Here is a 26,885-nt window from a genome sequence, read left to right as displayed (position 1 = left end):
CTGCATTCAAGATATGATTAGAAAAAAATGATTTTAAAAGATTATGGTTGCTCCAACTGCTGCCTGCAAGTCACTTTTCAGCAGCATGAAAACATTTTTATACATTTGAACACAGTATTAGCCACATCAATATTACAAATGGGGATTGATCTGTTCTGCTATGATATGGAGCGGACTTATCCACATAGGCCAGGATTGTCTCCTCCTTGATCTTTCTCAGCTTTGCCATAAAAATGGTTCCTTTTTAACTGGATGTGCTAGACTTCAAAGCTGGGATGGGAGGCATGTAAGGAACAGATGCTCCATCCCCAGTCTGCAGCCTCTCCTGTTTCCATTGGTTAATTCTGCATTTCAGAGATGTGGGAATCTGAGAGTTCTTATATGCGAAGTGCGTTACCAGGAGCATTTTAAAATTCTTAGCATTTCAGTGTATTGATTTTCAAGAGCGAGTTCGTAAAATCATGTTTTGTCGTGATTTCCGTAAACTGAAAAGTAAGAATTATTTCAGTCTCATTTTTAGAAAACATTCATTTATGGAGTTTGTTGGCCCCTTTGAGACTCCTTACAGGAGAGAAAGGGGGGATATAAACCCAACTCTTCTTCTTCTTAATTGGGCAAATGAGATAGGCAAGCCAAGCCAACCTGCTGGGGTACTTTCAGAATGGGAATTCATGATGGAAGCCAGAAAGACTTCGGCCCTTTCCGCACATACAAAAAGAGCGATGCGATGACGTCGCTAATAGCAGCGCATCCGCAGAGAAGTGTTCGCACAGACAGGTGGAGCTGCGTGCACACAGAGCCCCGCAGAAATGTGGCGGTTCGCACGGAAGCGCTGCGGAAGCCGCGTCTCGTTGCAGCTGCGCAGTTGCGGAGCCACGTTGGCCCGATGTCACGGCCGTGCAGCAGCGCGATTGGCCGAAGTGACTGCCCTGATGTTCTGCCCGCCCCATCTGTCATCGCCTCCCCTCCCAGCTGTTGTCCGTCCCAGTTCATGTCGCCTATGGCACCAGAGGTCGTATGGGCAGCCGCCATCTGCACAGGTGACATGGATCCGGGAAAGGTGCTTGAGCAGGCAGTGACATCGCCATTTTTGACAACGGCGGCGGTTCACACGTGAGTCGCGGCCTCGATTAAGCGTTGCGTCATTTGAAAAAACCTCTCGGTCCAGAGGCGCTTTTTGAATCTCACGGCATAACCAGCGCTACGGTGGAAGCGTTTCCATGATGGCAGTAGCGACTTCGCGACCTCCGCCCGCATTACTGGCGTCGCGTAACTTACTCTCGCTGTGATGTTTTTATTTCCGTTTCCATGACGTCGTATTTAGTCCGTGCGGAAAGGGCCTCTGAGAAGAAATGAATTCTCTCTCTTCTCCACTCACTCCTTCTCTTCTTATGTCATGATGCAGGTATGTCAGCTGATCCCAATGCCTGCAGACCACTTCCCAGTAGGGAGCACTATGACCACCGTACATCTTTCTTCTGATGGGACCTATTTCTATTGGATCTGGTCACCTGCAAGCTTGAATGAAAAAACCCCCAAGGGACACTCTGTCTTTATGGATGTTTTTGAACTGATTGTAAGTGCTGTTTCCAAGGTGGTGGGAAAGAATTAAGATTGATACCGATTCACCTTGCATTCTGCCTAGTGTGCTCACTGCTTAAGGTCTGTGTCATTGTTCATTCCATGCTGTGGCTTAATTACTTATTAAGTATTTAGATCTTTTCCATTTCAAACCCTGTGGCTTAGGTTATATATCCTTTGTATAGTTTTATTAGTACTTGGTTATTATTCACAGAGTGCCTTAAGTTAGGTTTTCATGATTAGAAACTATGAGGACCCCATTCCACAGCTTATGATCTAAAGCAGTGTTTCCCAACCTTTTCAACGTCGTGGTACCCTTGACCTCGCTCTTCATATCTCAGGGTACCCTTGAGGTTCATTTGATTTTTTTTTGCATTTTTTAAAGGTTTTTTCTGTTTTTGGCCTGTAGGTGGAGGGAATGGCAAGCGAGGGGAGGGGAGGGGAGGGAAAGCAGTGTTGACAGCCACGTTGTTTGTTTGCCTAAATTCGGCATGGATTTGGGGGGATTTAAAGGGAGATCTCCCTTTAAATCTACCCCCCCCAATCCACACCAAATTTAGGCAATAAAACAATGCTGTTTTTCAGTGTTGTTTAAAGGGAGCCTATGAGGCTTCCAACCCCCCTTCAAAATCCATTTGATTCCGGTGGGGGGGCGGGGCAGGTGGTAGCATTCTCATGGTACCCCTGGGACGTGCTCAGGGTACCCCAGGGTACCACGAACCCTGGTTGGGAATCACTGATCTAAAGGATATGATTGATGCTTGTAGGGCAGAGGGACTGGGAGGGATATGAGCTCAGTAGAAAGAGATCCACAGTAGAAGGACATCAGTCTGTGAAAGCCTGAGAAAAGCAGCAAATCTTAACCATGCTTATATATTCTCCATGCTTATATAGAGCCCTCTATATAACCCTTATATAGGTTATATAGAGGGCTCTATATATTCTCCATGCTTATATATTCTCCATGCTTATATAGAGCCCTCTATATAGAGCCCTCTATATAACCATGCTTATATAGAGCCCTCCGGGGATGGGACGGTATAGAAATTGAAATAAATAAATAAATAAATAAATAAATAAATAAATAAATAAATAAATAAATAAATAAATAAATAAATAAATAAATAAATAAATAAATAAATAAATATTCACAATGGCTCACAAAAGGAGGCCGGACTACAACTTGACACAAAGGAGCCTTCAAGGGTTTAAACTTGAGTGTTCCCTGTCCTGTGTACTACAGATTAAACCCCTGATCCCTACTAAGATCTATCCAAGAAATGCTGTGGAAGGTTCAGCTGCTGCTGTTTCTATTGTGGACCACACTGCCTGAGGTTTCTTGGCATTAGTCGAACTGTTCTGCCAAACTATTTTTTTCTAGCAAATGATTGTTGAGGCTGTTAAAATTCGATTCTGTGTATTGGTGTTTTGCCCTTTTCTGTTCCAACTGTTTTTATGGTGTTAATTTTTTAAATATTGCATGGAGGTCTTTCTTTAAATAAAAGAGCAGTTTAAGTTTTATAAGTCTCCAGTTCCCATCGTCAGTATTCAAAACTCTACATAGCTGGGACTGGGACTTTACTTTTTCCTTTTGATGCTGTATTTTGGGATCTACGTATGATTCAAGGTAAATTTCATTTCTCCTCAAGAGAATTAAAACACATGGATCATTTTAATAGGTGGAACATGGTGTCTGTATAGCCAATCCCCTTCAAGAACGCATCATACTGATGAGGAAAGAGGGGGACTCAGCCAAGAGTATCAATGAGATGCTTCTGAGCAGGCTGTCAAGATACAGAGCCTCTCCATCAGCAACTTTGGCTGCACTTACTGGCTCCACAATCTCCAATACACTGAAAGAAGACCAAGCAGGTGAGGAGGGAATTGATCGCTATATTGTTGCACCTTTATTTATTTGTTTGTTTGTTTGTTTATTTGTTTGTTTGTTTATTTGTTTATTATTTATATTTATATACCGCCCTCCCTGAAGGCTCAGGCACTTGACTTTTCCTTTGTGGCTCAATTTAACTTACAATTCTAAATGAAAACTATCCATATTAACATAAAATCTTGTCTCAGCCCTCTCTCTACTCTCAAACCATGTCAGAAATTCTAGCAAATAAACAACCTTACAGCATCTTCTAAAATAGGGATGGCCAACCTATGGTGCTCCAGATGTTCATGGACTACAATTCACCATCAGCCCCAGTTTTTTAACAACCAGTTTTATCGAAGTGGTGCGAACCTGCTGAATCCCACCACTGCATATGATCAAGGCTGGCTTCTGTCTGCACCAGATACCTATGGCTTGAAAAAGGCATGGGGAAAAGATCACTAAGATCTTCTTTGAGGCTGGTGGCTTTCTACTCCACTGATATTACCTGTGACTTACAATTTCTGTTTCATTCAGCCATATTTCAGTCAAGCCAACCTGTTTTAACCGGTATGGAAGACTAGAGTCCAGTCCTTAGAATTGACTAGGGTTGCCTCTCTGGCTATGTGGTGCACATCTTACTTGGGGCTGACTCCTGTAACAAGCCTTGTTGAAAGGACCTGCTTGCGCTCTTATGAAGAGTCAGCAAGTTCCAGGAATCCTGATGATCTGTGCCATTCCTCAAAATGTTACACGTTGAAAGTGGCTTTAGCTTTGCGGATGCTTATGTTTAAAGCTCTCCTGAGGCTGATTTCCATTTTACCACCAGATCTTCAGCTTTTTGCTTTCCTTTTAATAGGGGGGCAACCCCATCCAAAAGCCAGGTGCCTGACCACCGCCCCCAGAAGAGGTGTCCTAGTGGCACGGGGAGGCTTGAAAAGTGAAAGAGCCTCCCCACTGCCGAGAAGCCTCTATGGGCCTCAAGAGAACTGTGGCACCCTAAAGGGTGGAGTAAGTCTGAGGAACGGGCCACTCGTATAATGCCAGCAAAGGCAAGGAAGGAGCTGACATTAGTCGGCTCCTCCCCTGGCCACGCCCCCAGCCCACCGCCACCATGGCAGCAGCAGTGGCCCTAGGACTCTGGCATTGTGTTCAGCATGGTATTCCACACCTGGGGGGTGGAGGGTGGCAGCCACATGCCGGCAAGATTACTCCTCCACTGGGGTAAGTGCCCTTGGGAGGACAAATCTTCAGGTGTGGCAGCATGCTGCTTCCCTACCCCCTTTGGATGGGGCTCAAAGTGTTTTGCTTGCTTCTCACAACTTTTGCCTGAACTTTTCAGCTGCTAACACGAGTTGTGGCTTACCTCTCAAAATGCTGCGGAAGACTCCAATATACACATGTGGAACATATTTGGTGATGTTGGTCCCACCCCCTGGTGGTTCTGGCAGCTCTGCCACACGGTCTCTTTTTGGTGGAACAAGCGGTTTGTCATCCTTAAAAAGTAAGTTCTCTGCTGCCCACCTTCCTTACTGTGGCTCCTTCTTGTGACCTCAGAAGTTGACAAAGTGTTCTGTGAAATGCTCTGTCCTTGGCCCTCTTTTTCACCCATTCCTACGTTGAGAATCCTTTTTTCCCCCTCTGCCTCAAAGGAAGAGTTTCCTTCCAGTCTGATTCCAATGGTTGGCCAGTTCAGGATTTAGCATGAGCCTAGGTGAGGCTGGCCAGTCCCCACATCAGTGTTTGGCTTAGGCCTTAGCCTTGGAGTGTGTGATGGTGATGGTGATGCGTCTGCATATTTGCTGTGTTCATTTGGTTGCTAATCTACAGCAAACAAAACATCACCACCTCATTCAAGTGTTTGTACAACAAACGTCTAAAACACTTGAATAACAGTCATAAAAGTACATTGAAAGCAGACTGAAAATGTGTATTCACCATGTGTGAAAGTGCTTGTTGTATGTCATTCTTTGCTTGTTGAGACCCTCAATTTCAGACTGTCAGACTCCTGAGGTAATGCCTGATGGCTCCTTGATATGGACTGATTATTGTTTCGCTGAACTTGGCTCTGTTCAAGAAATGTTCCAAACGTGGCACAGACAGCCACGACTGCTGCCTTAAATGCCTCTGTGAGTTGCATAATGTTCGTTCTTGCTCCATAGGCGTGCAGTTCAGCTTAAAGAGAGAGCCTCTAGGCTGAAAGCATTTCTGTGGGGAAAAGCTTTTGGCGCTCCAAGTAACAATCAGGTGGGAAGCGGAGAGGAGGGCCTGCATTCCTACTTGAGAGTCTTTTTTTCATCCCTGCTTAGTAGCCGTAGTCGTTCTCCCCAAATGGCGGAACAGCAGGCATAGATGAACTAAAGCAGCTGCCTTGGAGCCAAGCCAATGGTCCATCTGGAACCATTATTGTCTATCCCAACTGGCAGCAGAGATCTATCCCATCATCAGATACCTGACTTTTTTTCAAATGGTGATGCCAAGGGTTGAACCCGGAACCTTCTGCATGGAAAGCAGGGGTTCTACCACTGAGTGATGGCTCCTCCCCTAGATGTTCCAGGTCAGAAGGTGTGTGTTCCAGTCAGGTTCCAGATGCAGCACCTGCTGCCTTAAAGAAATTAAACACTTCCTGTAGACTCAGTGGAAAAATTATTATTGAAAAATATGTCAGGTTTTGAGATGTTGACTGGAGGTTCTTTGTTTGAAGTTTTGGCTTCAAGCTTGGTGTACAATATATCAGACGGGCAGTTTGCAAGCCGAGCGGATCTCATCGACGCTGCCGGGAGCTCCCTTGGACGCAGCGCCCTTGTTCCTGGTCTAGGTAAGGAATGAAGATGTGTTTTAAGTGTGACCTGCTGTTGGAAATAACAGTACCTGATGGCTCAGATTATAAACATCAGGTTTGCTATGTATAGTTAATGAGTTGAACCCTGCCTATTCTTAAGTGTGCAAATAACTTACTAAAGGAAGAGGAAGCTAATAACATTTAAAATAAGAGGCAATTACTGGTATATAATTATAGAACCGCTTTTTGAAACTGTAAACTTTATGTGAACCTCAGCCTTATTAAGGGGCTGACACCATATGGTTTCAGGAAGTCAGTTATACAATGCCAGTAAGCAGCACACATTGGCCTGATTTTAAGAGGGATCCGGCAGACAAAATGTAGTCAACAGAAGCAGTAACTGCTGTTCAAAGATTTCTTTGAACAGCAACTTTTTAGTTTACTGGGCTTTTTATACCACAGGGCTCTGTAGTCGGGGTGGTGGGCGCAAGAGAGAAATATACCTGTTGAGCAATTCATGGGGAAAGAGGTAGAAGGAAGCGATTTTTAAATAGTTTCCTTAGGGAAGCTGGAGATTCCCTGATATTCTGTTAGAAATCTGATTCTTGTAAGGATGTGCAATTCAGATTTGGAAATACTTGGAATTTACCTAATAAATGCCATTCAGCATATTTCCAAGTTTTATAATTCTAGGTATTCAGAATCACATTGACTGCAGTAGAAAACAGCCTGGGTTGGCTGGGAAATGAATGCGCCGTCCCCAGAAAGCCTGTGGGCCAAACTATAGATGTAAAAGCATCCTTGTGTCTGCCACAGGGACACTGCTGCCGCCATTGTAAAGTGATTTAAAAGTGCCACATGGACCCAATCCTGAATGTCAGAAGGACGTTGTTGCATCTAGTTTGGTCCTGATTCATGTTGTCATGGTTTTGCTAAGGAGGGAGAGATGAGTGAAAGCTCTTTGGTCTTTTCCACACAGGGACAGGCTTGTATAGCTTCCCCATTGCTACTCCAGCTGCCAAAATAGTGCAGTGGCAACAGGGCTTCCACGTGGCAGTCTTCTTTGTAGCTTCCCTGCCCTGGTTCCTTGGCAATGGCCCCCCACTGGTGGGGGCTTTTGAATTCCCAGCTTTCATTTTTTGCATTGTTTGTCTTCAGGTGCATGCTATGATGCTATGAACAACATGATCTGGACATGCTCAAATGACTATATCGATCAGTGGTGCAATCCTGGGAACCAGGCCTTCCACTATGTCTGCCAGAGGCTAGGAGTCAGCCATATCATCATGGAGCCAACAGGTGAGGGGAAATCAGCAATCGACCCTCTGTACAAAGGCAGGCAGCCCAGGTCGGTGAGGCTCTCCTCTAAGCTTGTTGCACCTTGCCAAGACACCGACAGTGTAGCTCCGCCCTTGTGTGTAAGGCTGATGAAGGAATACCCAGGGCCTCGGAAGTTCTGTGGCTGTAGAAGCCTGGTTAGTTCTTTTGAGTTCATCGGAAGTGTGCTAAGTGAGACAGCTCAGTGTTTCAGCCACAGAAGAAATACACAGAAATATGTTTTTGAATTCAAGCACTAGCACTAAAATAGTTCAGGTTTTTTAAAAATATACTTATTTATTTTATTTAAAATTTGTCTATGCTGCCTTCCCACCCAGTTTGGGATCCCCAAGATACCTTTGTACTAATGATTTAAAAATAGAAATGTATTTATTGTATTTTACATGATGTAAACTGCCCTGAGCTGGGAAGGGGAAGGGTAGCATATAAAATATAAAAAAATAAAAGCATTAAAACAAAACATTAAATTTCAGACATTAAAAAGCATGTAAAATACAAAAATATTTTAAAAGGTTAAATAAAAATAGCATAAACACACATTTTTCAAAGCATGTTTTTGGATAAAAGTGCTCTGAAGCCTGGACAATCCTGGCAAAGCTTTCCAGTAGTCAGTGGATGTTTTCCTGTAGCCCTATTTGGTTCCCTCTCCAAGTGGTAGTTGCTGGTTATTTGAATTTTGCTGCCAGCCTAATCCCAAACTCTTGCTCTTTTCCTGTTGTCTGTCCAGATACATGTATATATGGTGCTGCCTTATCATCAGTCTAACTCAGGGTTGTCTAGTCCAGCTGACAGTTGATGTCTTTCAGGCCACCTGCTCTGCCAATGAATGTCCTTGCAACTAGGGCTTCAATTAGATGCTGATCTGATTTGCAGGGTGAGAGTACATAAGGCCTGATAACTTGAAAGGCACTTTGCATATCTGCATGACATATTATTAACTGTGTTGCCCTGTTTTCTTCTAGGAGATGCCATCACCACAAATGAGGTTATCAACCAGTTACTACACCATGTTGGTGCCATGTGTATCCATCAGCTCAACCTGCTTGCAGCAAGTAACAACCTTCCAATTACAAATTTTTTGGGCAAGCAGCACCAAATTGAAGCTCATCATCTCAGTAGCATTTGTGACATTATGGAGAAAGCCATGGTCAATGGAGACACCTGTATAATACGTTGTATCCTGGTTGTCTTCCAGGTAGGTTTGTACATGGGCATCCAAGTTGCAGGCAATGCATTCAGTTCCTGCTGCACATATTGTCCTGTTCTGAATGTCTGCAGAAATTTTTTGTGGTAAATTGGCTGTTTTCAGGAGGTTTAAGCAAGTCACCCTTGATGTGGTTCCCATAACCTGGAAAAGATGTCTGCAAACTGAATTTTCTCAAAATTGTCTCTAACCTTCTTCAGTGTTCTGAAGTAAGAGTGTCAGCACTGTTGGGGTAAAGTAAGAGTGTCAGCACTGATGGGGTTTTGGACCCTTCACAAGTCTTGGGACTCTGGCACATGCCTGCCGTTGCCATTCTCTGGACCTGGTTTCTGTTCCTCCAAAGTCTTGCAAGGACGTTAGGCCCCTGTGCGCAGAGAAAACTGTGACGCCTGTTAGGCTGTGTATTCTGAAGAAAATGCATGAGTGTTCACAGTCCAAAGAGGCCTGCTAAGTTTTTATCTTCTGAATTTTAGAAAGTGAATGAAAGCCTAACTGTTCTGCCCAGTTTTGGCAGCTGTTTGGGTTTTTCCCCCTTCTGTTTTGTTTTATGTATATTCTATTTCAATTGCATTATATTCCATGTTGCTTTTAGACCATCACCTCTCAATCTGTCTAACCCCTTTTAGATTCATCTAGGTCAGTGACCCTTAGCACATCTCACGGCAGTGAGATTCTCAAGTAAACTGCCTATTGTGTGAAGTAATACTCCCTATTCCTGTTTGTCTTGAATCTATTGTCAGTTGGTTTCATAGGATGCCTGCAGCTTCTAATATTAGAATTGGAATCACCTAGTGCCATGGTGGCAAACCTATGGTACTCCAGATGTTCATGGACTACAATTCCTATCATCCCCTGCCAGCATGGTCAATTGGCCATTCTGGCAGGGGGTGATGGGAATAGTAGTCCATGAACATCTGGAGAGCCAGTGTGTTCCAGTGGGTGGATTTTCAGCTTGTATTTGGGATCTGAGCTGGAATTAGCACCACAAACCAAATTCCTTTTTCTCGGCCACTTGATCCCATCAGTGTACTCACAAAATTATGAGAAAACCCACGCAGCTTCCAGAGTGGGTTTCATGCTTCCACTTTCAGGAGAATTGGAGTAAGAATTTGCATAAGCCCTTGTGCAGGCAGAAGAGAGTCTTGAGATTAAAGCCCCTTCCGCACATGCAAAATAATGTACTTTCAATTCACTTTCAACGCACTTTGAAGCTGTGGAATAGCAAAAACCACATGCAAACAATTGTGAAAGTGGATTGAAAGTTCATTATTCTGCATGTGCGGAAGAGGCCTTGGTTTCACTGCTCTCATGGGCCACTCGTGTCTGAGAAATCTTCTGCAAGGGAAAGGGCGTCTTTGGATCCAAATGACCAAATGACCATATGGTCTTCTAATGAGTCATTTATTTCTAATTTGTAGCTGGTATTTCAACATGAGCATTTTTCCTCAAACGATTGTCCTTGCAGGTGGTTTTTAAATTTTTCTTCAGCCCCCAAACAGAGAAGAATCGTGAGATTGTGAGGCGATCTGCCCTCTTGCTGTGGCAGTTACTGATGGCACCCGCAGACCAGATCAGCCCTGAAATTCAGAGGGAGGTCTGCCTCGCAATCAGGTGCGTTCTGAAAAGGAATATATATATCTCACTGATTTCCACGGCTGCACTAAAGATCAACCACAACATTGTACAGAGGGCAGATATCCTATCACCTTTTTCAGGCTAACATTTTGAAGGGAAGCCTATCTTGCAGCCATCTTCTGAAGTTTAGCAGGTCTGCGTCTGTGCCCAGTCTCCTAGCAGGGCACTGGCCTCCTGGAAATCTGTACATATATCCCCCTTGAATTCCACAGGAAAATGCTAGGGTATAAATGTGTTCCAGAGGGTGAATTTTAAGCCTGAATTTGTGAGACCTGAGCTAAAATTTCTCCTCAGTCACGAACTCGCTGCATGTCCTTGATAAAGCCACAGATTTTGAATCTCAGTTCTTTTTCTGTGAAATAGGGATAACCTACCTCACTGGGTGGTTGTGAACAATATGGACTGTAAAATGCTTTAGTAGTTGCGAAGGCCAAGGCATCAGCTAGAACATATGACTTCTTGAGTAAAACCTCTCACCGGTAGTGTGAGCAGCACCACCATGTAAACTAGTGAAGACTTTGAAACACATGCCTGTTTATTCCTTTAATTGTAGACACGGAGATGTTCCAATGTTGTAATATAAAAAGGTGCTTAATTTGAATCAGATTCCAAGAACAAAAAAAAATGTAATGTTTGACCTTCAAGTGTGCTCATTTTGAGCCTGGAGGTGGTTTGGCCATTTGACACCCTTCTAGCTTAAACAGAGACTTTTGTTCTGGGGGTCTTTTATTTTATTTCAGCAAGTTGATAGCAGATCATATTGAACAAATATGTCAAATCCATCAACTGTTAAGAAACTGTTGATATAAGCTCTAGCAACAAAATGATGTAAATACAATAAAATATATGTATAGATTTCATCCATTACAGTAATAGAAACCGCTAAGTATTGTTATGATACAGCTGTTCATTATAAAGTTTAACAAAATAGAGAAAAAACTATGGTGTTGCTTCCATTATTTTAAAATTGTGTATATATAAGATGTAGGTTGGCTTTGTTTTTGCTTAGATCAGCATTTAAAACAGAGTACAACCCCCCTCCACACACACACACACTTTTACTGGAAGTTGGAAGTATAGGGCAGGGTTCCTATTCCCTTTAAGTGCGATGACATTTTATCTGTGGTCATATTCTATTGTACCAAGTTTGAATAGATGGGAAAGTTTTTTCATTCCTTTTTTGTGCTATTTCCATTTTAGCAGGTGTAAGATTTGTAAGTTCTTTCCTAAGGCTCATTCCGCACACGCAGAATAATGCACTTTCAAGCTGCTTTCAGGGCTCTTTGAAGCTGTGCGGAATGGCAAAAACAGTTGTGAAAGCAGCTTGAAAGTGCATTATTTTGCGTGTGCGGAATGAGCCTAAGTGTTTTAACTCATAAAGGAAAGGTAAACCTTGTTATTTTTTGTATATCATGTTAATCAGAGCCCCAAAAGTTGAAATTTGGTACGCTGCCACCAGATTTAATAAATACCTCTGTTGCTTCATTTCTTCCGACATTTGGCTGAAGATACAGTATAAATATGTTCTATCTGAAGATAAATATTATGTAATGCAGAACTTGTGTAGAGAAAGAAAAAGATGGATTTGTACATATAAAGGACCAAACTGTGGGGTCTTTTGGTTCATGGAATTCTTCTTCCCTAATTAGGCAATATATTTAGGAATTGTGTGCCAAACTTAGACTCCCTAATGTTTTAGCTTTAATAAGGTAAGAAGAACTATTGGCAACCTATTTCTCAAACTGTGTGTATTCCCTTGCAAGTTGCTGTTTAATGTATGCAGTGCAATGGTGGGATCCAAAAATTTTAATAACAGGTTCCGATGGTGGTAGGATTCAAACAGTGGCGCCGCCGCACACACGCACCTTCAGTCCCTATTGGGCAGGGAGGTTGCTTTAGTAGAAGAGTTTTGAGTTTGGATTTATATCCCCCCTTTCTCTCCTGCAGGAGACTCAAAGGGGCTTACAATCTCCCTGCCCTTCCCCCCTCACAACAAACACCCTGTGAGGTAGGTGGGGCTGAGAGAGCTCCAAGAAGCTGTGACTAGCCCAAGGTCACCCAGCTGGCGTGCGTGGGAGTGTACAGGCTAATCTAAATTCCCCAGATAAGCCTCCTTCTGACAGCCTCAGGGTGGCAGAGCTTGGAATCAAACCCCCTGTTCCTCCCAGATTAGATACCTCGCAGTTTCCTTTTAACCCTCCTACGCCACTGCTGCTCTGGTGCAGTGTATATTCAATGCTGAACCTTGAGTAACCCCTTCTCGGCACTCAGAAAAAATTAGTAACCACTTCTAGAGAAGTGGTGAGAACTGGTTGGATCCCACCTCTGGTGCAGTGTATATTCAATGTTGAACCTTGAGTTATTGAAACCTATTGAATTACAATAGGTTTGTCAAGCCTGTAAAGGAATTCTTTCCTTTTTCTGGAACAAAATATTCTTATGCTAGATATGACTGGATTGGAGAAATTCCTGAAGCCAATTTAGAGCACCATTTGTCCCAGATTTAAGAGTTATAATTAGGATGACTTAATATTTCTTTAGGATGAGGCTTATATTGTATCCTAGTAATATCTTCTAAAGTAATACTGGCTGAAATGTGACTCTTCTATATTAAGCCATGTTCTACCATATTTTCTGCAATGAATGGAAAAACATGTCTAAGCTGAGGGGCTGTGTAATTGAGGAACCCCCAGTCCTCCCCTCAGGTTGTGAAAAGGAAACCTAGCTTTCATTTGGCTCCTAATAAAACTATCTATAATCCCCTACGTAATTTTGTGTGTGTGAAAGATATTTTGCTCTAAGCAAATGCTGAAATGTATTTATTAATTTCTCTCCTCTCAAGCTCTGGTCTAAATATCCTGTATCCTGGAGAAGTAGAGATTAATAACTTGCTTAAACTGGTCTTAACAGAAGGTAAGAGACCTTTCAAGGACATTGGAAAGAAAGTTCATGTGAAAATTGAGAACTGACTGTGCACAGTCCAGAAAGCATACTTTGGACATTAGTCTGGCTGCATAGCCCATAACCAGTGGCCCCACCATTTATTTCACTGTAGGGGATCGAAATAGCGGGCTGGCCCAACTTCGAGATGTGATTATGACTAACCTAGCCGAGCAGCTTCAGAACAACAGATTTGGCAGTGAAGAGGATGAGCATTACAGGTAACTTGCATGGGACATCTTGTATAGTCAGGGAGCAATCTGTTGAGACCACCAAGTCTAGTCTTCATGAGTAGACCCATTCTCTATAAAGACAAGCGACTGAAATGTAAAATAATTGTCAAAGTAGTTCAGGTAACAGAACCTTGCCAGATGGACCAAAGAGTCAGCTAATTTTCCTTCAGATTCCTTTTTCCCCTCTAGAGACAGTGATAATTTTTAGAATGAGGATTCAGAGGAATCAAAGAGATGCTTGGAACTGTGAGAGAGCAATTTCCCTACAGTAAACTTAGGGAATAAATTATTGTTAATGTGCCATAGCAGTTATTTGCACTAAAATCAGCCTTTGAGATTATGAACAGTGCAGATTCCTGTTTGCTAAAGATTTCCTCTTCACAAACATTGGACCACTTGCTAGGAATATTGTTCATTTGCCCAGGATATATTCCTAGGAAAGTACACAGCAAGGCCAGGATCCAAGCAAAGAGCAAATGTTGGTGGCTCCGAGTACTTATGTGTACTGGTACAGTTTGAACAGCAGACTCCCATTCTGTTATCCGAAGCTGCTTTTGAAACGTGCACTTTCCCAGTGGTCTGTGAGAATTTTAGAAAAGAGGACTTCTATTTATGACAAGAACTGACTGTGCTGTTCTTTGAATCCTGGCCAATGGAAGTTAAGTAGGTAAAAAGATGCAAATCAGTGTTACTGTACTGAAAGTTCTCGTCCACTGCAGTTTGCGTGTGCAATGTTGTATTTCATTCATTTTTACCATGTCTTTCCTGCATTTTAAAGACTGAATGATGAACTTTTGCACTACATTCTCAAGATAGTTGTCCGAGAATCTTGTATCTTAATCACCAAGTGCGAAACTGTGTCCAGAGATGAATTTCAACGGCTCCTTTCAACTGTGCCTGTGAGTAAAACCCTCTGGCTTACTCTTCTTTTTTCCAAAAGATCCTTGTTTTACAATTACGATGATGAGTCGTGATGTGACTTTTTTCTGCGGGTCAGTAATGACCTGGTGGTTGCACCTTTACAATGATGACAGGGGCTTTGCTGTGGCCTCTGCAAAGTTGCAGGGTAGATCTCTTGAATTTGGGCTGCAGATATGAACTATGGCATACATTACTGGCAAGATGGAAGACTTTTGAGGTAAGTGTTCTTCCATGGTTGTCTTTGTGTAATCTGTGACGGAAAGTGCTGCAAACGCGTGTGCCGTCTCCCATTTAGTATCTTTAAAAAAGACAACTCATCGCCCAGTGTCCTGTATGCTTACATGGGCATTCCATGGTTCTTTTTGTCCACACGTTATCCTGCTTTCCCTTTCCATATTCGAAACAAAAGGATCACAACTGCTCCTCTAGACTCCCCATCCCTTCTTGGTGCCTTCTTAGCTTTTCCCAGCCAGCTTGCCTCTGCCTCTGCTTCTTTCTTTTTTGACATCTCTTTTTTTTTATACACTGGGACTCCACCTAACTAACAAGCTAGAAGTGCCAGGCCTGGCTTTGTCACCAGTAGGAGATGGGGGTTGGCATGGGGTGGCTTCTGTCATGATGACATGATGTCACTCCTCTCTAGGAATCACCAGAAGCCTGATAAAACCATAGAGTTTTGGAGATCCCCAGCCAGATGTGTTTCCCCCAGAAGTGATGTCACATCATAGGCCCAACAGCCACTTTTTACTTTATCTGCAATCCAGCCTTGCTTTAAAAGTGAAGTTGTCTGTCTATTTGCACATTTTTAAGTTTGTTCCTTCTTGCAAAGTTGGCAAAGTGTTGCAGTTTGTATCATGATTCCTAGTCATGTTAGCCCGAATGAGCAAGCTTTTGCAGTGCTTTTGTGCTTTGTCGCAAAGCGGTTGAGTTTGAGTCTAACAAGAGAATAATTTAACATTTCCCCTGTACCCTTCCCCGTTTGTTCTCTTCCTTTGTGTTTCAAAAATAGCACCCAGCCTTTTCTGCACTAATTTTTCTAATTGAAGTGTTGAGACAGTAATGCGAATGGTGCTCGTTTATGTTAAAGGCTGCCTCCTCCTGCCTGCGGTATCTGATGGCTGTACAGAACCATCTTCTGAGTAATACTATTTTGATTAAGCCCGACGAAAACGATGACAGTGACAGCTCCTTGCAGGGAGAGACATTGAAGGTACAGGTAAACATCAAGATTAAATTCCAGTACCTCTTTCTACAAGCCCCTCTCTTTCCTGACCTTTGTGTCGATACAGGTGATCTGACAGGTGTAACCTTCTGTCATGTGGCATCGCTTCTTGTTGTCTCAGGGCCACTACCCACTTACCTCACTAAACTGCAACGCCGCTGCGACCCCGCAATGAAAAGCCTCCGTGGCTTCTGACCACGGAGACATTTGTTCCCCACACGTTTGCAATTCTTGAAATAACGCGGGCAGCAAAGAGCGGGAGTTCCGTTGCAATGAGGGGAATGGAGCGCTCCGATTGGCTGTCGAACGTGTGCGTCATGAGTTACGAGAAAGTGGCGGCCAGCTGAGGGCGGGTCTCCAGTGTGATTGGCTGGGAAGAGGTTGTTTATGATAGGTTCGCACGAGCGTGAGTGCGAACGTTATCAAAGAGGCGCTCTATTAAGATCGGCACATTACGCTGACGCCAGCAGTAAATCGCTGGCTGCGCTTTCTGTGGAGACACGCCATCAGCAGTGTTTGGAAGTGAAAGCAGAAGCCAGCTCGCGACGCGACGCCTCTTGTACTTCCTCATTCGCCACTGGCTACCGACCATTTTCCATTTGCTCGGCACGGCTTTGAACAAGTTGAGACGGAAGACGGACTTCGACTGGATGTCGACACGTGTCTACGTCATCACTACACGCACTTTTAGACGGGGACACCCCCACTTTACAAGATGGCGCTCCCTGTTCCCTGATTGGCCGTGAGCTGTGCGTCACAGCGAATCAGCCGCGCGCAAACAGCCGAGGTTCCCCACAACCCCGCAGCACCCGCGGGGTTTTTAAAAAAGTTGCTCTTTTTAGCGGAGCTAATTTGCCGCGCAGCCAGGAGGCGGGAGAGAGGTAAATCCCTGGCAGCCGCGCAGTGAGCGCCGGAGATGTGGGGAGCGTCCAGGACCCCCGTGGCTTTTAAAGAGGTGACCCCGCGGCTTATGGTGAGTGGATAGTGACCCTCAGTGTCTTTTGTGACAGAAAGCTACAACTTGCCCCCTGCTTCAGCTGGTATTCCCAAAGGCAATCCAAGGGTGGGGCTCCTAAACCTAATTCAAGGCTGATTCAAGTCATGCGTATGTTGACTGCCCTGTGCCATTCAAAAAATGCAGCGATGGAGTAGGAATCATACCTTCCCATCCTAGATTTCAGTCCACATGTAATTGTTTCTTGAGTGCCGTTCTGCTTGGGGCCAGCTATCTGATTCTATACATGTACTATTGTTACAGAAAATCCCATTGCTGCGTGTGCTGTTCGTACACAAACCATTTGATTTAAAAAGCATGTATGTGTGAGACTGTGCATTGATAACATTGGTGTAGTTACTAGTTTTTTAAACCATTCTGTTAAACTTGTTGGAATTCAATCTTGGGCCTTTAATTCCGACTAAGGACAGTGGGGCTTTAAATCCTACTGAGAGCCCCTCAGTCCCCTGGCTCAAAATCTATATTTCCTCATCTACCAAAATCCGAAATTTCCCCTTTTTAATTTCACTCCCTCAGCCTTTTCTAGAAGCATGCAGCTGTGTGCCTCCCTCCTCCTCTAGCCCCTTTGATTCTACTTACAGGAGAGAAAGGGGGGTATAAATCCAAACACCTCTTCTTCTTCCTCTTCTTCTCCCCAGCTCATCCGGGAGCCTCTATTTTGTCATACCCATGAGTCAGGTTTGTGCAGTAGGCTTCTAAACAGGTTCATCACTTCAACAATCATGGCTTCAAACCCTGGGAATGTCATTTCAGCGAGGGAACTGGGAAATTCTTAACCAAAAATTCTCATTTCCTCACGGTTTCTTGGGGGAAATGTGCATCTCTGGTGAAGATGTACCTGCAAGTAGTCTTTTCTGTGCATAAAAATGTCTGCTGTGACAGAGCTTGTTAACCTGACATTTGGACCCTTGTTTCAGATTGATTGTTAGCTGAATGCTGTTCAAGTGTATCTTTGTGAGTCCATTTTGGAACTTGCTGCTTTGACAGCGTATTCCTGAGGGGGCAAGTGTTGGGTCTGGAGAAAGAAAAGTAGCTTCTCAAATGCTTTAATGCCCTACTTAATCTCCTGTTCGTTGTGCCGCTGCTAGTGGTGATCTGGTTACAGTAAAATACTGCCATTAGAGGAAGAGTTTCTGAGGGAATAGAACAGTTCATGCACTCCAAGGACTATTACTTGTGCATCCAAAGGAGCAGGGCAAGATCTGTCCTCTTCTGGACAATTTTGCATCTGTTTTTGCAACTGCTTACAGCCCCTGAGGGACCTCGAACTTCTGCTGGTGCCCCTTTGATACTAGCAGGCTTTCATTTCTTGCAACCAAGTCTAAGTTTTGTCAAGACTTTCGCGGCTGGATTCAACTAGTTGTTGTGGGTTTTCCAGGCTGTGTGGCCGTGGTCTGATAGATCTACCAGACCACAGCCACACAGCCCAGAAAACCCACAACAAGAAGTCTGTGTTTGACTGCCGCCCCTGTTCATCAGTGCCTTTCAATTTTCATTGGTATATTTGTGAACTTGTCCTATATAGGCCACTCTAACGCAGCCATGAGTAAAGTGACTAAGTGCTAAATGTGTCCATGATGTCTCGCATCCAACAAACACCTTGTTTTCCAGTTTCTCTTTGCAGTTGTCTTCTATCTTCCCTTCTAGGGCTGTCTGTTTCGTCCCTTGTCTGGCCAGCAGTCAGGGCTGGATTAATCATTCTGATAAGTACTCTGCAGTGTCAGCTCTGGCCCAGTTAGAGCCCTTCCCTTTGAGTAACTGCCGTTCCCCTCGCACTGTATTGGTCTTGCTGCCTTTTCTTCTGTGCAGATAGGAAGAAATTGGCCTTTCCAGCACTGTGAAATAGACTGCCACGGCCATGTTCCCAGCAATAGATCAATATAAAGGATTACTGTTCTCTCCAGTATGACAGTATACTGTTCTCTCCACTATTTTAAAAATAGTTAAAATCTTTTTTAAGGGCCCCCCCCCCCCCCAAACCTTTGAGGGCACTCTTTAATTGAGCAAAAGTGTTTAAATTATTTGAACTAAATATTATGGCCCTTTTGATATGAAGGCTGGAAGATGAGAAATTTTGAGTTGTATGTATGATGGCTTTTCTAAACCTATAGTAAAGCCATGTCAACAGGAATCCTTGTAGACAAAACCAGCCCTGTGTTTTCTTCACTGGAACCAGGTGCATCTCTTATAAAAGTGCTCTTACATTTTTGTAGGATTGAATATTTTAAATTTTGAGTTGGGGAGAGGCAAATCTTTTTTAGAGAGTGGAAGGCACTGTTTTGTATGGTGTGTCCATTTCTTTATGTTTCTCTATTTTTTGTGTGTGCACAATGGAGACCTGTGTGGATAGAAGTGATTGTGTGCACCGTGGGGAATTACGTCCCTTTTAGATCACCTTCAGCTCTCTCAAAAAGCCGTTGTCGGACTTCAGGGTCAGAGCTAAATCTGCCCTTGCCTGGTTCCATTATCATGATCCCTGCATCAGTTTTGGAAGCGCATCCTTTATTTTGTTGTAAAGCTGGTCATTCCCTTGGCCATGTAAACTATTGTTTTATAACATTTTATGCCTAGGAACTTAAGGCCAGTATTTTGACTCTTGCTACACAAATCTTGACTGGGTGCGATGAAGTTCTAGAAATGCTGCAGCAAGTCACCATGGCTCTTATAAACAGTGATATTCCCGATAGGGAACAGAGGTAAGATTTTGTTTGGCATTTCCATAGCCACTGTGTAATCCAGCTGATCCTACGTTGAGGAGGGGGTTGGACTGGATGGCCTGCATGGCCCCTTCTAATTCTGTGATTCTCCAGGGCCTTGAAGTGAACTTAATCCACCGGACCTCTCATTGCAGGTTAAAAGGCCTGGAGCAGGTAACCAAAGCCACAATGCTGGGCCATTTGCTGCCAGTTCTGCTGACCTCCCTGATGCATCCCAACCTGCAGACGTTGACCATGGCCGATGCTCTGATGCCGCAACTGGTACAGCTGGTTCTTTACACGAGTCAGGTGCAGCGATTCTACTGAGCCTTTTGCACATCTGACAGTTTAGTGCCATTTGTTTGTCTTACCCAGGGGGATCAGGACGAATGTTGTTGTTCAGAACAATTATTGACACAGTGGACAACTTTCAGCGGCTATGATGATATTTACAATAGTGCATTAAGCATTTTGCTTTGGCAGACAGTATCCTCTATTTATTTTTTTAAAACTCCCCTTTTCCGTTTTTGGTTCCAATGAAACTGAAGCAGTATTTGCCTCTCCAGAATGCATTTAGGCAATCTGGGATCCTCTCCATACCCTTTGCAAAAACTTAATTGAATTGCTTGCTGATGGGGGCTGTCATGTGGCTTCAGGCCAGGATTCTCTGAAGCTGCATTTGACAGCTGCCGCTTAATCTAGTCTCCCCCTCTCCTGAAGGATAGTATGGGCTGGGAGGGGTGTGCCTCCTTATGGACAGTAAGGAGGCTTAAAGGATTGCCTTGATGTGGGGAGGACCGGTCCCAGAGAAGAGGCCTCCCAGTTTTCCTTTCCCCCAGCTAGGTGGGGCTTTATTTGTTGTAACCCATATTAGTTTGATCAGCTTTTATCCTGACATGTCTCGTGCTACAGACAGCCTTGCTGCTAAAAACCCAGTCCCCAGTTTTCTCCGAAGTGGGCAGTTCTCCCGGGGGAGCCTGTGAACAAAGGAGCAAGCTGTTCCCTGATGAGAGGTAATTGATGTAACATCATCACACTGCCCTTTTACACCCAGCATTTGCCCAGTAATATGTTGAAAGCACTCTCGTAATTTGCTGTAGGTATTGCTGTTAAACTAGCCCATTTTTGTATGATTCACAGGCAGGGAGCTCAGGGGTCAGTGTTGGGTTATCCTTTTAAATTGCTTTCTAGGCTCATAACAAAGCTTTCCTGTAAAGAACTGACAGTGATTATTCTAACTAGAAAGTCTATTGAAGAATGAGCTCCATCTTTTATTTCTCTTCCCCTTTCCCTGCCACCTTTGGAAGAGCGGCAGAGGCTATTTAGCCTGGGAGATTAAGAACATAGCAAGTGGCAAAGTGTAGTTACCTCATCCTGATTTTCAGAATTTAGTCCAGAGATAACAATTATTTCTTCCCAGTATGGATCCAAAGTGGCCTACATTCTTCTCTGCTCCTCTGTTTTATCCTCACATCAGCCCTGTGAGGTAGGTTAGGCTAAATATGTGTGAGAGACCCAGGGTCAGCCAGTGAGCTTCCATGGCCGCATGGGCATTTGAACCAGGTCTGGGGAACCACTGAACCACACTGGGTCTGATAAGGCAGTGTTGAAGAGTTGTGTAGCCTGCTTTGCGATCTATTAGGTATTCCACGGGTATTCTATCACCAGGACAATTCGAGATGAGATATCCATGTGAGCTTCACTTGTACTGTATATTTCCTGTCCTAACTGAATTCCAGTGAAAATGTAGTAATGTTTGAAGTCCCTGGAGGAGAATATAGATCCTGCAAGGTTGCTTCTTGCTATAATTTCTCTTTCTTTTATACCAGAATGCTAGAAGAGAAAGAAGAGCCAGGTTTCCTTACTGGCTTGAAAATTCCAGCTCCTTGGGCTGCTGGGAAGACTGTAGAGACGGTTCATCCTGTCAGGGACAACTATAAATTTAAAGAGACAGTGCATATTCCAGGAGCCCGTTGTTTGTATCTGAGGTTTGATAGCCGATGCTCCTCGCAGTATGATTATGACAAGGTAAGTCAGGACCAGAATGGAAATGTCAGTTTGCACATGACCTGCTAGAAGGATCTCTCTTCCTACTTGTAGGGAGCCTTACTCTTGTGAGGTTCCCATTTGCTTCTGTTCTACATATTATGTCTCATAGCATGTTCGTGTCGTAAATACATCTCTTGATGTATTGTCGAAGGCGCTTTCATGATTGGAATCAACTGGGTGTTGTGAGTTGAGTGTTTGCTCCTAATGTTTTACGTACATCTATGACTGGCATCTCTTCATGGCACATTTTACTGTGAGATGCCTCTAAAGATGGCAGCCATAAATGTGGGCAAAATATTAGGAGCAAAACCTACCAGACCACAGCCATGTAGCCTAGAAAAGCCAGCGTCTCTGGATCCTTGATGGCATGGAGCATGTATCCTTATGTCCTGAACGACAAGAGGGAGGGAGGTTTTGAGGACTGAACAGTGCTGCTCCAGCATTTTCTTGCAATTGTAGAATCTAGCTATGAAGGCCATTTATGCATGCAGTAATGAAATCCCATGGCTGTTTGTTTCACAGTGCGATTTTCTTATGGTTGTTTTGTTTGCACTCCCCCCGTTAAGTGTCCCCAGCTGATCCAATCTGCCATTTTGCCCACCCCTCACTCCATTTGGGGAGGTTGCCTGCCGCCTCGCCACCTCTAGCATTAGTTTGCTCAACCATCTCAATTTCTTGTCAGTTTCATTTGGTCTATCACTCCAGTGATAGATCTTCAGCATGAAAATAAAAATAAAAGAAAGCCCTTCTGAGCCTTCTCAAATGGTGGCCAAAAGAGTGGGAGGAACTGCAGTGGTGTGGGTGGGAGAAGGGGGAAGGTGGGGGGGAGTGAGAAAACCTGAAGAAAGTTGAACACATGATGATCTTCCCTTTCTCTGCAAAAGGAGAGGAAAAGTCACACTTTCAGATTCTCTGATGTGAAGATGGATTAACTGCCAAAGAGGGGGAACTGTGTGCCTCACTGAGAATCAAACCCTTTGGGAATGTACATACTCTCAACACAAAGGAGACCACACGTGAAAAAGCCCAAAGTGGAGACAATCTGAAACGATAGAAGTGTGAAATGTTGAGTCTAGAAAGATGGGGAAAACTGAGAGGAGAGATCTGGGATGTGGCATTTGTGTTTTTAGATTGTTGAGCTAATTGTTAACTGCCCTACTCGGGTTGCTTTATCTTTTACTTGAATCACTGCTTTGCTTGCAGGTGGTTTCAAAGAATAAAGATTCCTAAACAGAGAGATAGGTCTGTCTGGGAACCTTGCAAGGCTTTGAGTGATAGCTGAGAGGACTGGATTGCTTAGCAACGGAGGGAGGAAGATGTTGAGTTGTTTCTCTTGCGGGGTGGGGGTGGATTTGGGCACCAAAATTAGTGTCATCTAAAGATTCTTACCATGTACCATACCGGAAGTCTGTCTTTCAATAAATGGATTTCATTATCAGTTGAGTCTGATTGTTGGACGAACCAGGGACATGATGATACCAGGGTGGCTGGATGAGGTATTCAAAGATAACTGCAATTCCCCTGCTCTCAGGAACTTCAGAATAGAAGTTGAGACCCACCTGATAGAGCCTTTGAGCTTCACAGGACACCATTAGAAGCAATGATGGCCTAAAGGAAATTAACTCCTCTAAGCAGAGAAGCAGGTGGGTTAGTGAGGCTCAGATGGGTAGGATGTATGAGAGTCCAAAGGTTTTTCTGGATCGAAGCAGTCATTCTGAAATTACTTTAGGCAAGCTATGTCAAATACCTCTTCGTTCCTATGTTCCTGTTTGTTAAACAGCACTTGCTTGTCCCCGTCATAGCAGTTCAAGAATTTGTTTCAGTATTCAAAATGCTGTATGCATGTACTCTCACTTTTTGCTGCCTGACATTTTATTTCTTTTTTTTTAAAGCTGGTGATCTATGCTGGCCCCAACACAAATAGTCGGAAGGTTGCTGAATATGGAGGCAACACCCTTGGATACGGCAGCCGTAGTGTCTTAGGAACTGGTTGGCCCAAAGACCTTGTCAAGGTATGTTATGAGTAAGTTTTCTGTTCTTCAAAAAGGGCGTAGAGGTCACATCATGGTTCAAAGGGGCCACTGCACCCTAAGAAAATAGGATAGATAGACCTCAGAACAATTAAGACCACCAGTCAATTGTGTTAAGTTGTTGTACCCCCTTGTTTCAGTCCTATCTGTTCCCCTGAAAGTCCCACTGGAAAGAAGCAGAGGCATCTGTGCGTCCCACACGAAGCTGCTTTACACTGAGTCAAACTGTCGGTCTGTGAAAGTTAGCACTGATCATGTGGCTGATAATAGCGCTCCAGGTCCACAGGTGGAGGTCTTTCACATCACCCTCTGCTTCACAGATGTCAAACTCGTGGCCCTCCAGATGTTATGGACTACAGTTCCCATCATCCCCTGCCAGCATCATGCTGGCAGGGGATGATGGGAACTTTAGTCCATAACATCTGGAGGGCCACGAGTTTGACACCTATGCAGTCTACTTCATCCTTTTAACTGGAGATGATAGTCATCAAAACGGGGATCTTCTGCATTGCTGTACCACCGAGCCACAATCCGTCCCTCCATGACTTGGATGCTCAACACAGTCTTTTTTTGCTTTGCTTTTTGGAAACCTAAGGTGGAAGGGGATACCGTGACCTTCTCCTTTGAAATGAGGAGTGGCCGAGAGCACAACACCCCAGACAAGGCGATGTGGGGGTTTTCTTGCACTGTCCGGGCACAGGTATGCTTGTTTCAGACTTGTATTGCATGTGGTTCATGAACTACTAAAGTAGGCCTAAGAGTACTGTGTTGTAGGGTGGGAGACAAGGACGTCGGTAAGGGGCAGTTCACAGGTTCAAACCCTCCCATTACATGTCCGAAGCTCTGCCCCTGCCCACCACACCCCCCACCGGCTGGGCTTCCAGCCGGCAGTCCCTTCTTCCCTCCACTACGGGGAGAAGAGACTGCCGTCCCCGGCCTCGGAGAGCTGCTTTTATAAGCACTGAGGCTGGGGGGGGGGGGGGAGCTTGGGAGGCATGGCCACACCCCCACACCCCCCATACCAAATCTATAGCTACGTCACTGGTGGGAGAACATCTTCGGCCCCTATTCTAAAATAGAAGCTCCCATCACTCATATTGACGAAGCTCATGTTGGTAGTTAGTGCTCAAGCTGAATCCAAGTATGACCACAGCTGTGTGGAGGAAGGGGAAGGTGATTTTGGCAGGAACTGAACTGCCAGGGTGTGTTTAAATTTGCCAAGGGGAAGCAAAGACGGCCTGGTCATCATGAGACAGGGTTCATCCTTATCCTTGTGGGAAGAAGGCAAAACGAGGCTTTTGAGAGTGGTCTGACAAATCAGATGAGTTCTTCTGTACATCTGTTTTCTACTGTTCTGTCACTTGTGTTCAGTGCTTTTGCGGGTTCCACATAGCTGCACAGAATGTGTTCAGCCTGGGCATTGTCACAAACATGGCTTTTCAGTAAATGTGTACAGTTGAAGGCCAGGGCAGGCTCATAGTGCCCAGGGAAGATGCCACTCTTAGTGTTATGGATCCATGATATTCAACTCACTGGCATCTCACACACCTGTCAAAGTGTGCACAATGAGGTGCTTCCTTTTTCACCTGCATCTCCTTTCCACTTTGTTGTGTGTTGCTTCTGGTACAATTTCAGAAGGAACTTTTGATGTAGTTCAGATTAGCTGCTCTGAAAGTGAGGAATTAGAAGGCCCACGTTATATGTCTCAGGGCCATATTTCTTAATTAGATGGGGGCTCCAACAGATGCTGTTCAAAGCTACCCTTTTTCCTCCTCCTTGAAGGAATCCTCAGAAGATGTATCAGGAGGATTGCCATTCTTGGTAGACCTTGCTTTAGGCTTGTCTGTGCTAGCTTGTTCTATGCTGAGGATACTGTACAACGGACCAGAAATAACCAAAGAGGAGGAAACGTGCCAAGAACTTTTAAGGTCCAAACTACTGCAGAGGTAACTATCTTTTTAAAGTTTTATTTATTTATTTATTGAGATTTATACCCCGCCCTACACAAAACCAGGAAACAACAATAAAGCATTGGTTAAAAATTCATACATATATGACAATCATAAAACCAAAGCATACCCACCCACAACTCCTCCCCCACCCCAGACTGGCAGCTACCAAAGAGGGTGTCTAGGGGGTCAAAAGTCAAAGGCCTGGGTGAATAAGAAGGTCTTTGCCAGGTGGTGAAACCCATACAGGGTTGGCGCCAGGCGAATGTCCATGGTGAGGCTGTTCCACGGTCTGGGGGTGGCCACACAAAAAGCCTTCCCATATACTCTCTCCCTCCATATCTTGGCAGAGGAAGAGACCACCAGGAGCCCCCCTCACCCCCCCGCTTGACCCCAGTACACCAACAGTTTCATATGGGCACAGGTGCCTTCAAGTGGGTGGGACCCAAGCCATTTAGCGCTTTAAACATCAGTGTCAAAACCTTGAATTGGGCCCATAGAAAAAGGGAGCCAGCACAGAGCTTTCCGGGCCAGCATTATGACCTGTCAGCAGTCTAGCAGCTGCATTCTGCACCTACACCAGCTTCCAAACTGTCTTCAAGGGAAGTCCCAGGTAGAGTGCATAGCTGTAGTCTAGGCAGGAGGTTACCAGGTTATCTTGTTATCGGTATGGGTTGTGTGAGAAGGAGTCCAGTGAGCTGATTCTCAAAACTAGATGCAATGAGATTCTCTGTAAAGAATGCATGAGAGAGAGAATGCACTTCCAATGTGCTGTATCCTTATCTGCCTTTTTGGAACTGTATGATTTTAATTACACCATCTTGATTTAAAGGGTCTTAAAATGACAATGGATTTTGTCTGGATTGGAAAGAAGTTAAGACTTTCCACTCTGTCGTTTACCAGGTGCCAGTGGCAAGTGGAAGCCAATGGCGTCATCTCCCCAGCTCTCACACCAAGCCCTTCTCCACTGCCTCTTACCATAGATGAAGATCGGGAGTTCATCTACCCTTCAGATGTCCTTGTGCCCCCTGTGGGTCACTACTTTGACCTGCCAAGGATCAGGCTCCCTCCTGGAATCATGATAAAGCTCAGGGAAATATCTGGCCGTGCTCGGCCTCAGTTTAGACCCAGTATCAGGTATGTGACAGCAGTTCTTTTTCCCAACAGCAGTTCTTTTCCAATGCTTCTTTTACCAGCAAATTTGATTTTGTGGTTATTTAAACCAGCAGCTTTGTTTGATGCCTCTGTTTAAAGCAACTTCCCTTTAAGTAAATAAACTTTATTGTTTATTTTTTATTTTCAAAGCGTACTAGAGACAAAAACCAACCACACAAAAGGCTACTGCATCAAAGACATATAATAAGGAGTTGAGAGGAGCACATATAAGTATACAGAAACACAAATCAAATAAAGCAAC

The 26,885-nt window shown here is 44.3% G+C and overlaps 1 protein-coding gene across 5 annotated transcripts in view; it reads left to right on the top strand.

Moving 5' to 3' along the window:
* The window catches only part of HECTD4 (HECT domain E3 ubiquitin protein ligase 4), a 97,968-nt gene that overhangs the window by 21,936 nt on the left and 49,147 nt on the right, over positions 1–26,885 (top strand). For 3 of the 5 annotated variants that reach the window (XM_048514101.1, XM_048514098.1, XM_048514097.1), the window contains exons 7-25: positions 1,406–1,576; positions 3,261–3,453; positions 4,797–4,958; positions 6,159–6,272; positions 7,395–7,535; positions 8,537–8,769; positions 10,244–10,389; positions 13,256–13,326; positions 13,469–13,574; positions 14,365–14,485; positions 15,595–15,723; positions 19,316–19,440; positions 19,596–19,749; positions 20,353–20,453; positions 21,270–21,468; positions 23,382–23,501; positions 24,115–24,219; positions 25,302–25,465; positions 26,372–26,605. In XM_048514101.1, coding sequence (XP_048370058.1) covers positions 1,406–1,576; positions 3,261–3,453; positions 4,797–4,958; positions 6,159–6,272; positions 7,395–7,535; positions 8,537–8,769; positions 10,244–10,389; positions 13,256–13,326; positions 13,469–13,574; positions 14,365–14,485; positions 15,595–15,723; positions 19,316–19,440; positions 19,596–19,749; positions 20,353–20,453; positions 21,270–21,468; positions 23,382–23,501; positions 24,115–24,219; positions 25,302–25,465; positions 26,372–26,605 — 2,789 coding nt within the window. The remainder of the gene's footprint in view (positions 1–1,405; positions 1,577–3,260; positions 3,454–4,796; positions 4,959–6,158; positions 6,273–7,394; positions 7,536–8,536; positions 8,770–10,243; positions 10,390–13,255; positions 13,327–13,468; positions 13,575–14,364; positions 14,486–15,594; positions 15,724–19,315; positions 19,441–19,595; positions 19,750–20,352; positions 20,454–21,269; positions 21,469–23,381; positions 23,502–24,114; positions 24,220–25,301; positions 25,466–26,371; positions 26,606–26,885) is intronic. The other 2 variants (XM_048514102.1, XM_048514100.1) reach the window with 1 other exon arrangement.

The sequence above is a fragment of the Sphaerodactylus townsendi genome, linkage group LG13 (assembly GCF_021028975.2).
Source record: "Sphaerodactylus townsendi isolate TG3544 linkage group LG13, MPM_Stown_v2.3, whole genome shotgun sequence".
NCBI lineage: Eukaryota > Metazoa > Chordata > Lepidosauria > Squamata > Sphaerodactylidae > Sphaerodactylus > Sphaerodactylus townsendi.
The sequence above is the reverse complement of the archived record's forward strand: the minus strand, read 5'-3'. Positions and strand labels throughout refer to the sequence as shown.